This window comes from Macaca thibetana, chromosome 2 (genome assembly GCF_024542745.1).
Source record: "Macaca thibetana thibetana isolate TM-01 chromosome 2, ASM2454274v1, whole genome shotgun sequence".
Classification (NCBI taxonomy): domain Eukaryota; kingdom Metazoa; phylum Chordata; class Mammalia; order Primates; family Cercopithecidae; genus Macaca; species Macaca thibetana.
In genome coordinates, this window is record NC_065579.1 from 33,347,183 (window position 1) to 33,360,773 (window position 13,591).

The 13,591-nt window shown below is 38.0% G+C and overlaps 1 protein-coding gene across 1 annotated transcript in view; it reads left to right on the top strand.

The window, feature by feature from the left end:
* COL6A6 (collagen type VI alpha 6 chain) overlaps positions 1–13,591 on the top strand; it is a 154,470-nt gene that overhangs the window by 82,136 nt on the left and 58,743 nt on the right. Inside the window, exons 20-23 of the mRNA XM_050777723.1 lie at positions 686–739; positions 7,589–7,624; positions 9,532–9,594; positions 11,272–11,334. Of these exons, the coding sequence (XP_050633680.1) occupies positions 686–739; positions 7,589–7,624; positions 9,532–9,594; positions 11,272–11,334 (216 nt within the window). The remainder of the gene's footprint in view (positions 1–685; positions 740–7,588; positions 7,625–9,531; positions 9,595–11,271; positions 11,335–13,591) is intronic.

The window sequence follows — 13,591 nt, forward strand, 5'->3', positions numbered from 1 at the left end:
TCCATAACTTACCAGCTCTGGGTCTTGGGCTACTTTCTGTAAACCCCAATTTTCTCATCTGCAAAATAGGGTGAATAGCCTACTTTAGAAGGTCATGATGGGAATTAATGATATTTAATTTAATGACATTAAAACCTTCAGTAAATATTGTCTGCCATTATTAGTAAGTGGTAAATGTAAGTCTCATAGGAGACTCATAAATTATTGCATACTTTTGTGTCTAGTGATCCTCTCTAGTGATCGTACAAGTCTTTGTATTATGAGACTTTATTTACAGTAAGGTAATAATCCGTTTGATTAGCCAAACAGATCAAGCGATTCAAAAGTAGAAATCCAAACCAGTAGTACCTGACACATAGTATGCTTAAGTTATCCACACCGTGGCAACGTAGTAGGGATAGTTCGAATTATCTGAGACATGTACCCCAAATACAACTTAGACGGTAGTGATGAATGATGAACAGATGAAGCCATGTCATATAGCTTTTTTCTCCTGCAATTCCTCATGACTCACATGGAAATGTGACTTATTTTCAGTAGAGTTCATGCCATTTTCCAAAGGAAAGGTAACTTTCTCATTGGTATGTAAACCTATCTCTCCTCCCTGGAGTAAAAATTGGTGTTAAAGATGAACTCTGTCAATGCTGCATAATTACCATCACACATCTATCTGTTCCTTTGACAGGGTAGAAGAGGCTGGCCAGGCCCCCCCGGGACACCAGGCTCCAGAAGAAGGACAGTAAGACCCCTTCTAGACAAGGAAACCCACTGTACTGGTGGCTTATTTTGTGGTGAAAATGGCTGACTTGGGGGAGTGGGTGGGATGGTTCTGCTGGAGCTCACTATCTTGGGGAAGCTAACTTAGGGCATCTGGCGGACTAGGGCTGGCAAAGGACTTGGGAAAGCCCTGGAAGCTGAGGTAGGAAAGTGCTGACTACAGAAGAGTTCACCAGTCAGGAGAGAGAGCTGGGCAAAGAAAACCAAAAAAGCCTCCAACTAGGGGAAAAGTGGTCAAAGTGTGGCCTACTAGCTAGGTTGAGATCACCTGTGATAGCCTTTTAAATCCAAATTATTCTACTCTTTTTCTGCCAAACTATATGACTATTAAGAAAAGAATGGAGATAATTAAAAAGTCAAGAAACAATAGATGCTGGTGAGAATGTAGAGAAATAGGAATGCTTTTACACTGTTGGTGGGAATGTAAATTAGCTCAACCATTGTGGAAGACAGTATGACAATTCCTCAAGGATCTAGAACCAGAAATACCATTTTACCCAGCAATCCCATTACTAGGCTATACCAAAAGGAATATAAATCATTCTACTATAAAAACACATGCACACATGTTTATTGCAGCACTATTTACAATAGCAAAGACATGGAACCAACCCAAATGCCCATCAATGATAGACTGGATAAAGAAAATGTGGTACATATACACCATGTAATACTATGCAGCCATAAAAAGGAATGAGATCATGTCCTTTGCAGGGACATGGATGAAGCTGGAGCCATCATCCTCAGGAAACTAACACAGGAACAGAAAACCAAACACTGCATGTTCTCATTCATAAGTGGGAGTTGAACACTGAGAACACATGGACACAGGGGAACAACACGCACCTGGGCCAGTTGGGGGTTAGGGGGGCCAGGGGAGTTGAGAGCATTAGGATAAATAGCTAATGCTTGCAGGGAATAAAACCTAGATGAACAGTTGATAGGTGCAGCAAACATGGCACACATACACTTATGTAACCTACACATTCTGCACTTGCATCCCAGAACTTAAAGTAAAATAAAAATAAGAAGAAAAAAGAAAAAAAAGTCAGGAGAAAGAAAAGAAGTCAGTCCTGGTATAGGCATATCTGAGACTGAAATTCGGTCACTTGCTTGTTGGGGGTGCAGTTTTGGTTTGTTCTTTATTTGTTTTGTCATTTTTTTCATTAAGTACTTTAAAAATTTTCTGCGTTTGTGCAGAAAAGCACAGAGATTATAAAAGAAAATATTCAATAAGGAGAGATAACTTTAATAAAATATACTTAGATGCCTACATCAACTTCTAAATTAGGCTTTCTTGTTTCATTTTGCTAGGTTTTCTTTCCGTTCTTTATGTAGTTATCCAGCTTTCAATTTCCCTCACCCCCTCCCAAATATGAAATGCTTTAAAATTAAGCACAAGTAGAAACTACTTTAGTATATTGCATTTATTACACAGCGTCTTTTCTGAGCAGAAGTTTGTAGAACCAGCTATTATACTCCATCAAAAAATATTTGTTTATCTTGGAGCATACCCGTGTTCTTTGCAAGGCAGAGAAAATGAAAAGAAAAGAGATTACATTTAAAATATGCAGAATTTGATTGCTGGAAAAGTGCTTTACTAATGCAGTTTCAATGCATATAAAGAAATGCATTTGCTATTCATTTCACTTTCTAAAAGGGTGTAGACAGCTTATATACCCCTGGAAAATATTTTCAACTTAAAGAATATCATCCAGGAAATCCTGGCATGTAAGGATGTACTTTCACTGTTTTATAGTCTCCGGGGGCTAATGCAATATTGCTATGTATTATTTAAACCACACCACTCCCATGAAATATGACCCTCATCTTGGGTTATAGATTCACACATGTCATTCAGGAGTAAAAGTGGGACTTCCAGTTGAAATGGCAGAATAAAGATGTTTTCATACTATTCCTCTTATGTGCATCTCACCAAAAACAACAAAAGAAATTAAAAATGGTGAAACAAAGAATAACCACAGCTTCAAGCTGCAAATAATGACAAATACCGGCCAACTGTTTTTAAATCTCAACCCTAATGAGTAAGGATTTAGAAAGCTGAACATCAAGTGTGACCTCGTGCAGGAATGAGATTTCTTCAAAACTGACTGCCGTAGTCCTGAAGAAACTGGTGAACAAAATCCAGGGACATGGTAGATTTTGAGAGAAGCAGGGAATATACACATAGGACCACAGTTCAACAGCAGAGGCAAAATGAGAAATGGAAAATATTCCACTTTTATTATGTACAACTAGCAACCAAGGCCACAGAGGCAAACGATGAGGAGAGGCAACAGTGTCTGTCACAACACAGAGAAACTATGACTTAAGGGGCTTCATGTGAGTGCCATGAATCCCTTAAACATCAATAGTAGAAGGAAGATGTAGCTCTAAGGTAAAAGAAATCATTTGTTTGATGAGAAAGTGTTTGAGGCAACATATCTGTGTGAAAGCTATCAGCCCTGTTCCAGCCACACATCCCCATAATTTCTTCAATAAACAAGTGGTCCTATTCAAAGATGGTGAATGGTCAGGAACATTAATAATCTTTATTAATTAGATGATTAATCAGAACATAAAGCTGCAAGAGAAAGGAAACCATGGGCAAAGGGCAGATGAAGCCTCATTAGAAGAGGAATTATTCAAGGAAAAATTTGAATTCCGGCAAATAGTTCTTTAGAGTCTCAAAGAAGTGAAGATAACATTATTGCTCTTAAAGTTTGAAGCACAGACAAGACAATAGAAAGTGAAGAAAGCAAGTTGGCAGTGCTTGAGGAGCAATGGAAGGGAAACAGTAGAGATGTAAGATATGTTAACACCTGACATTTCTATTCTTTGTTTTTTCTTCTATTCAAGTAAAATTAGATGTAATATTTTAATTTTAAAATAGTTTAATGTCTCTTTAATGAAACACTATTTAGAATTTTATCTGTATGAATGAGTATAGAAGATGTCAGGAATCATGATTAACATAGTATTTCTAGATGGAGGAGTTGGGTGATTTAAATTTTTTTTCTATATTCTTTGTATTCAAATATTTTTTAAATCAGCATATATCATTCTCATAACAGTAAAGTCATTCTTTGAGAAAGTAGAAAAATCTAATGTTCACTGCAGAACTCTAAAATGAATGTTACAATGAGCATGGAGGACTTATCAGTGCACTTAAGTTCTGCTAAGCTGGTAAGTGATTGGAGGATGGCCAGTGGTAGGAGTGGCATTCTGGGAAATAAACAGCAAATCTGACCTTTACTCATTTGAACACCTACAATCCACCAGCAACACTACTAAATACTAGAAATAAACTCAACTACAAGCTTAACTAAGACCATGTTTCCTGTCAAGGAACTTAAGAATCATGTTATAGAGTGTGGTTCCTCAGCCTCAGCACTATTGGCATTTGGGTTAAACAATTCTCTGCTATAGGGGGCTGTCTTGTGCATTGTAGAAGATGCATGTTATGTATTATCATGTTATGATGATGTTAACATCATCCCTGGCCTCTGCCCACTAGCTGCCAGTAACACCCCTGACCTGTAACAATGAAAAATGTCTCCAGATATTGCTAAGTGTTTTCTGGGGAAAGGGAGGGTGCTAAATCCCCGCTTCCTGTTGAGAATCACTTTGTAGGAAGGGATGGACCTGTAGAGTTAATAAGCTGTTACCAGTGCTATGCTAGCAGACTATAATGAATTCGGGAGAAAGGCAGGAAGGAGGGACAAGAAGGAAGAATCTGGGTTAGAATGTGATAGTTCTGTGGGGAAGATGAGGAAGAAAGTGGGGGCCGTCTCTTTCTGAGCCAAACCTGAGAATTAAAACAGATTCTTGTGCCAAGGATAATGAGAAGCAACTGTAGCCTGAAATTAATGCATATCTTTCATTCCTGGTTAGTCTAGAGGGCTGTTAGTTATGACTTGCCCTTTTCATCCCTCTTGGCACTAGTTTAGAGGATCCTGAAGCGGTGTTGGACAATTGTTCATCATTGTAAATGCTTGCCATTAAGACTCAGTATTAATGTGATGTTTTATCATTCAGAATGTCCTGCTTTTTACCTGATAATTCTCCATCCCGATGGTTCTATATCCAGGAAATCGGGTCCTATGAACAACCAGAAAGCCAGGCTTTGGGGAACAAAGGACTGAGTACCCTGTTCTTGCCCATCTTCTTCTCAGGTCCCTTTGGGGAGATTTTCTCTCCTGATGTGCCCATTCACAGTCTATTTAAAGATAGGGTGTCTAGATGTGTTATCAGACATCTGCAAGTCCTTGGGTAAACCATTAAGATATTTTGGAAAATCGTCTTTCTCATATAAAACACGTGAAATTTTTAGGCAAAATTGCAAAATCATCTTCCATATTTCCTTGTTTTCTGTCTCTCACAGCAACCCAATGTATCTCTCCCATGACTTTCATTTGGAGCTTAAATCCCAAGTAACCATTAACAAAGGTGCTATGCGATCGTTTCTGAAGATGTTTTCATTATTTGCGTGAATGGCGGATAAAAGTCTTTCCCATCCATTAGGCTTATAAACTAACTAGGGTCAGGAGTCAGATTTTGTTCACCACCACCCAGCCCAGTTCCTAGAAGGGAACAGGAACTCAATAAACATGTGTCACAATAATTTATTTTCAGCAAGCCCTTTTAAAATCAAACCTTAAAGACACAAGGGGAAAAAAATGTTTATTGATGATGTTTGAAACATTGTGACAGCAAGCCAGAGGTAGATTTTTGAACATGGAGGTCTGTTCCACTTCCCTTAAACATGCGGAAAGCTCTTTATTTTGCTGGAATATAAAGTTCCATTCAGTTCCTCTTACCACAACCAGATGTATCCACCTGCAGCTGGGGTCTGACCATGTACTTTTCCAACTCGAAAAACCCTAGTGGCCTCTGCTAAATGTTGTAGGAACCTTTCAGCCTAGTAACCCTGCCACTTCCCTTTCTTCTCACACTTTTGACACAGATGGCCTTACTGCTACTACCAAATATGCTTCCTGTTTTTCTGTCTACTTCATAGCTTAGGCTGTACCTCTTCTGGAAAGACCTGATACATTCTCTGCCTGTAGGACTGCTACCCATCCTCTGAAACACCCATCTCAAAAATCTCTTCTCCCAGGAAGCTTTTCCTGATTTGACCAACTGGATGTGATTGCTCTCTTTAAAACTTGTGTTTCTATCTTTTCCCCTTTTTTATGGCATTTGCAATACTTTGCCTTGTAAATATTTGTAATATGTATCTCCTCCTCCCAAACCCAAAGAATGAGGGCCTCCTGAGGTCAGGAATGTGTGTGTGTGTGTGTGTGATCTTTATGCTCCCATATTTCCCATCTAGTGTGTTTTGTGTGTAGTATATTTTTCAAATGAAAATATCTATTGCTATTTGTCAAATGGAAATATCTACTGATATTTTTCTGAATAAAAGAGAAGTGAATTGAATCAGAACAGACAAACCCATGTGCTGAAGGAAGGGAAACAGCTTATTTTCCTCCCTCTGATAGACGATTTAGGGTTTCATCTCAAGATGATTCATCAGTTTTGTAAAAATAAAATAAAATAAAGACCTCTAAGCATTTCCCCGAAATACAGTCTGTTTCTTATGTAACAATAGTGTATTGGTCCATTTTCACGCTGCTGAGAAAGACATAGCTGAGACTGGGTAATTTATAAAAAGAGGTTAAATGGAGTCACAGTTCCACGTGGCTGGGGAGGCCCCACAATCATGGTAAAGGTGAAAGGCATGTCTTACATGGTGGCAGGCAAGAGAGAATGAGAGCCAAGTGTAAGGGGAAACCTCTTATACAATTATCAGATCTCATGAGACTTATTCACTACCCTGAGAACAGTATGAGGGAAACCACCCCCATGATTCACTTATCTCCCACTGGGTCCCTCCCACAACATGTGGGAATTCTGGGAGCTACAATTCAAGGTGAGATTTGGGTGGGGACACAGCCAAACCATATCAAATAGATTTTGACTGAAATAGGATTATCAGAATTTCAAGTTTGAAATACTGGCCTCTCGGAGAACATCTCAAATTTCAATCAAGACAATGTCTGATTTTATTGAATTTTGCAAATGCTGGGGTTTACTTTTACTATAACATTACTGAATGATCCTAAGTTAGACAACAAAATGCCATTGTCTCTTGATTTCCAGGTCTATGAAATATTGATCTAGAATATATCTAGACCCTACAAAACCCACTTGATTATGTAGCATCATTTTGATTGGATATTAATATACTGGATGGAGTAGCTTTTGAATGCTTGGGAAAATTCATTTTTCTCAGGTAAACATTGGCTTTTTAAAATTAAAATTAGTTTGGCCATCTTTATGTCTGAACTTTATTATAAAGTACATGGAGTCAATTATCCCAGTTTTTCCTCTGGAGCCAGTTTGGCTAGTTTACCCCTGATTTCTGACTTCCTTGGTAGTGCTTCAGGAAAAATAAAAGAAATAAAATTCAAATAAGTCAATCTGCAGCTTGTGAACAGCTCTAGTAAAAGTTTAATAGAGAACAAATTATTGACCACAGTCAGTTCTCATAAGTATCTGTAGATTTCAATTGTCTATTATTTCTATTGTCAGTTATTTCAAAGAGACAAATATTCTATTGCCCTAGGATAGAAACGTAGATTTAGCAGTGTTTTGCTTTCATGGTACAGTGGAAAATTGAATGTTGTAAGCACTTTGTGGGAATTTTTATGTATGCTGGTGCCTTAAAGTGTCCATTATTAATTTAAATCATATATAAAAAAAGCATTCTTTCTGAATTAAAGATATCTACCTTTTTCTTCTATTTTAGGCAGCTCATGGCAGAAGGGGACATACAGGCCCACAGGTACAACGATTTTTCCCCTTAACTCCAAATGACAAATATTGCATCCAATCAAGGAGCTGGAATAAAGGCTCTGTAAAGTCTCTAAACTTCCCCTTTTGATGATATTGGTTATGGAATAGAATGCTGGAAAAATTTTAGGTTAAGATTTTAAGAGTTCATATTTTAAAATGATGTGGGAACTTTGGTCAAAAACCGTAAAAAAAATAATGGCCAGAGATGTACTTAGTACAATTACTGTTAAAGTTAACTTTGCTTGGATTTTAAGTACAAACTTGAATAACTTAGTAGATGACCTTTGTTTTATGTTTTCATTTAACTTTGGAATCTTACAATTATTTAAAAAAACCCATATAAGCCAAAATAATACAATAAAACTCTTGTACAAATTGGATAGTCTGAGTATTTTGATCAAAAAGTCAGTTAAAAACCATATCCCATTCTCATTGTGCATGTTGGTGATACATTATATGTGTTTCATGAAGCTGTAATATTTATGAAAGAGTGGTTGTGACTTACAATTTTGTAAAACACACATCCTCAGATTAAAAATATAGTGAGGATAAATAATCCACTCTTAATGGCAACATGGTGAGACTCCAGAATGTTAAAGGTAAAAAACATCTTAAAAATTAACAGAGAGAAAAGAGAGCTTTACTCATGAAAAGATTGACAAGTTAGATTGCAGCAACTTCTGTTCAGCAATAATACATGCCAGAAAATAACAGAGTAATATCCTGAAGGTACAGTGGAAAAATAATTAACTTAGAATTTTATACCTAAACTATGAGTAGTGTAAAATAGACACTTTTAGACAAAGAGAGCTTACCATCCAGACATTATGCCTCCCTCCCACATACTTTATCTGTTTCTGCTTCTGTAACAAAATACCTTAAACTGGTAATTTATAAACAACGGAATTTTATTTCTTATAGTTCTAGAGGCTGGGAAGTCCAAGATCAAGACATGAGCAGGTTCAGTGTCTCGTGAGGGCTTGCTGTTCACGCCAGAAATGGTGCCTTCTTGCTGCATCCACACATGGCGGAAGGGGCTAACAGCTACCTTGAGCCTCTTTATAAAGGCACTAATCTCATTCAAGAGGATGGAGCCCTCATGACCTAAACACCTCCTAAAGGCCCCACCTCTTAATACTATTACATGGAGGATTAATTTTCAACATAATGCATTTTGAAGAAATACACACATTCAGACTACAGCACATTTCAAGGTTGGACTTCAGCAAAAAGGAGAACCTACCCAGAAAAATGGCATGATATAAATGAAATGAAATTGGAGACAGAAGGTGTTAAATTTTTTTTCTGATTTCTAGGAAAAGTTTTCTGTAAGTCCATTTAATCACATCCAACTATATAACAACTGAAATATAAACTTAGGCTCTCCTAATAGTTGCCTAAATTATAAACTTTTTGAATTCTTTATGCTTTTTTATAATTCTTGTCTGTGACCGAATTCAAGAACAATATGAAGAGAATACTCAACTTTTGTTCCCTATTTAATTGATTTGAATATAAATATTAATATAATTGTGTAAGATGCTTGAAGATGTTTGAAGAAAATGTGAACTAAATTTTGAGTGTTTTTAAGGTCACATGGCTAAGTTAGATATAATACAAATTGTATAGGAAAGGGGTCGGGACTGCGTGTGTGCATGCGTGCATATAAAGATGGAAAGGAAATACACCAGCATACTAGCTGTGGTTATCTCTGCTTGATGAGATTATAAGTTTTTATTTTCTTCGTATTTGCATTTATTTTTCACTTTTTTTTTTTTTTTTTTTGGAAAGATCCTGCATTGACATTGTGACTGAAAAAATATTTATAAGCTTGCAGGTAAAGGAGACAAAATTTTCAGGAAACAGTGTTAACAGATTGATACTTTCTCACCACAGGGAATAGCAGGCATCCCAGGACCAGATGGACTTGAAGGCTCCCTGGGACTTAAGGGCCCTCAGGTACATATCAAGACCAATCAGGGTGGGAGAACATAAAGAAGAATCTGGGAATGGAAAAATCTGAGGACCTGATAGAAACCCTCAAATCCCCCTTGCAGAATTCCAGATGTTTAAAGTTTTCACGGTAATAAAGTAAGGAAACGACACAGTTTGAACTCATGCAGCACTTGGTCTGCTTTAAGTTTTGTCCCAGTCAAGAAGTGAAAAGTGAATGAGCAGGCTAGGCAGTGGTCCCTGTGTACAGGGTTCAGGGTAAGTAGGATATTCCAGGGAGATCTTGAGCCAAGGAAAATGTTGAACCTCAGATCTGGGAATTGTGGTCAATTTAGCATAGTAATAGTTCAGTGTTACATATCTTGGTGCTCATGATGTAGAAAAATTGGCTTTATTCTTAGGAAAGAATTGCTCGAAAGACAGCTGGAGACATCAGCGGGGTGATCTGCAGTGCAGCACTCAGCCTGCGCTTGCCAGCTCGCTTCTCCAGGGAGCTACCTCCAGCACTTTTTCCTTTGCAAGGAACAAGCCATACTTGGCTCTTTACACTGATCACATGAGGGGTCGCATGAGGGGTCACATGAGGGGCCAGAGAGAGCAAAATTTAGCTAAAATGTTAAGATAAGGGAAAGGAGGTCCTAGCAAATACTGAGATGAAAGAAAGGCCAGACCACAAAAAAGTTAGAACTTTTTTTTTCCTCTCCAAATTTAGTTTTGAAAGCTTAAGGAATAAGTGTACTATTTGGCATAGGCAGGATGATCAATGGTTCTGCTATTTTTCAGAGTTTTAATCCACATAGTTTAAAAAAGTAACTATTATATGTTGGCAGCTTGTTACATGGAAGTTGAGCAAAATATCCTTAAACATCAGAAGGGAAAGTTTGTTCACATTTTGCCAAGATTCAGAGCAGTGAACAGTCTTCCCCTTGGACCTTTATCTCTTCCTAGCTTGATTACTTTTCTTTGTTGTTGCTTTCCAGCTGAGGAAAGCTCACTGTTTTATTTTTATTTTTTACCTTCAAGCGAGAAATAGTTGCCACTGGGGTTGTAGGGAGGCATTTCAATAGATTGACTAGCTTTATTTCATGCTAAGGAAGTAATACTACAGCATCCCTTCTTCCATTTTATAGAAACTTACTGTTTCTTAATGGTGTAACTTAAAAGCAGAGGCAAAAACCAAACACAGCATGAAAGTTTCTCTGCATAACATATGAAAGCCACAGCTAATAGGCAGTATCACATTCCAAAAATAGAAATAGTCAGATTTCATCTTACCACATACCATATCTTCTTTATGACCAGTCTTTAGTGTGGTGATTGAATAGAAAACTTATTTAAATGTTCTGGTTTCAGATTTATATTTGTAAGGAATATTTTTCTTTTTAACAGAAGAAATGTAGGGAAATATAGAAAGCAATATGGAAAAGCTCAACCATTCAGTATTTTTTCCAAGCCCCAGTCAGTTTGACTGCAAATCCTCAACTGCCTAAATTTCAGATTGGACATTCATGTTCCTGCATGAATGAGAATGAGCTCCACAGGCCAGAATGGAAGGAAAGGCGTGATTGGAGCTCTCTTTCCCATTTCTGTCCATGTTACTTAGTATTTCTACTTGTAGTATTCAATTTAATATTCAATGTTCTCTTTCAGGCAAAAAATAATGCTTTAATTCTATGTACTTAGGGCCCAAGAGGAGAGGCTGGTGTGAAAGGAGAAAAAGGAGGTGTGGGAAGTAAAGGTCCCCAGGTATGTAATGAGATAAATGATTGCATCTGACTTTGATCTTGGCTTGATACGTCTTTGTGGTTTCTTTCATGCAGGTGGAGTTATTTACTGCTTGGGAACCAGGAAAATGTATTAGGTTTGACTTCAGCTCAATGTGGTGGCCACGTCACATCATGGTCCCTCTTGCAGAGCAGGCTATCACTATCAGACACAGAGGGAGAAAATCAAGCCCTCTTTGCCTCAGCTGCTCAGCTATGTAAATCAGGTCACATCACTCCCCTGATCTCAATCCTTGTGGGGTTTCCCATCCCCTCCCCACCCCCAGAATACAGCCTACTTTAGTAGTCCTCAAACTGGCTAAATATGAGAATCTCCTGGGGGAATTATAAAACATTCCACCACCTAGAACCCTTCCCAGGACACTTAAATCAGAATCTCTGGCAATGAGGCCAGGGTAGCAGTAATTTAACTTCTCCCTAGGAGATCTTAATGTAGACTTAGGGTTAGGAATGACTGCTCTGCATTAGCACTGCTCCGGCTTCACAGTGCAGAAGAACCCCCTAGAGGAGATTGTTAAGTAGAGAACTTGTTAAAGTGCAGATTCTGAGTCAGCAGGTCTAGGGCAGGGCCTGAGATTCTGCACTTCTAGGGCACTCCCAGATGATGCTGATGCTGCTGGTCCAGACCACATTTTTAATAGAACGGCCCTATGTGATCTGGCCCTCATCTACCTGCTATCAATATTATTTGTTTAGCTGTTTGCCTGTCTCTCCTTCTATATTGCAAGTTCCATAAAGGATAGGACTTTGTTTTATTACGCTCTATTCCTGGAGTCCAGAATATCAGTACCTGGCACATAGTAGAGCTCAACACATATTTGAATATTGAATCAAACAATAAATGAATGAATGAGACACACTTGGGAATTGTGTTCTCCACTAACACTAGGGTAAAAGGAGTCCATTGCTTGTGTGGATTAGTTTAACCGGGCAGTCCAATATGCAAGTGGTTGTGTTTATCACCAGAACGTTTAAGAAAATTTAAGAGGCTATTTGCATAAACTTGTATCTCATGACACTATTTTTTAATTATAACTTTTATTTTAGGTCTAGAAGTACACATGCAGGTTTGTTATAGAGGCAAACTGCATGTCATGAGGGTTTGGCATACATATTTTGCCACCCAGATAATAAGCATAGTACCAAATTAAGTATTTTTTTCTGATCCTTTCCCATCCTTTACTTTCAAGTAGGCCCCAGTGCCTGTTGTTCCCCTCTTTGTGTCCATGTGTTCTTGTTGTTTAGCTCCCACTTGTAAGTGAGAACATGTAGTATTTGTTTTTCTGTTCCTGTGGTAGTTTGCTTAGGATAATGGCCTCCAGCTTCATCTATGTTGCTGCAAAGGACATGATCTCGTTCTTTTTTATGGCTGTATAGTATTCCATGATGTATATTTACTACATTGTCTTTGTCCATTCTACTGTTGTTGGGCATTTAGGTTGATTCCATGTCCTTGCTATTGTGAATAGTGCTGCAATTAATGTACACATGCATGTGTCTTTATGGTAGAATGATTTATATTCTTTTGGGTAAATACCCAATAATGGGATTGCTGGGTTGAATGGTGATACTGTTTCAAGTTCTTTGAGGTATCACCACACTGCTTTCCACAATGGCTGAACTAATGTACGGTCCCACCAGGAGTGTGTAAGTGTTCTATTTTCTCTACAACCTCACTAACATCTGTTATTTCTTGACTTTTTAATAATAGCCATTCTGACTGTATCTCACTGTGGTTTTGATTTGAATTTCTCTAATGATCAGTGATTTTCAGCATTTTGTAATAATACAGAACTGTGTTTGATACTACAAAAAATATAAGTGTTTGTTGTGCTTCTCTCCCTGGGTTTCATGGGAGGACTGCAGGGCTCCTCTGACCTGTAGTGCAACACAGAAAGCGTTGACAGCCTGGGGGTGGGGGATGCCACTGGATTAAAAAATGGGAATGAGGCCCCTCTGGTGAGGTCTGTGTCCATGAGGGTGAGAGGTGCGTTACAGGCATGGAGGCATCAGAAAGGGGAGGGTTGTATGGAGTGGGATTGAGCATATTTTCATATGCCTTCTGGCCATGTGTATGTCTTCTTTTGAAAATTGTTCATATCCTTTGCACACTTTTTAATGTAGTTGTTTGTTTTTGGCTTGTAAATTTGCTTAAGTTCCTTAAGATTCTAGATATCAGACATTTGTTGGATATGTAGTTTGCAAATGTTTTCTCCCAT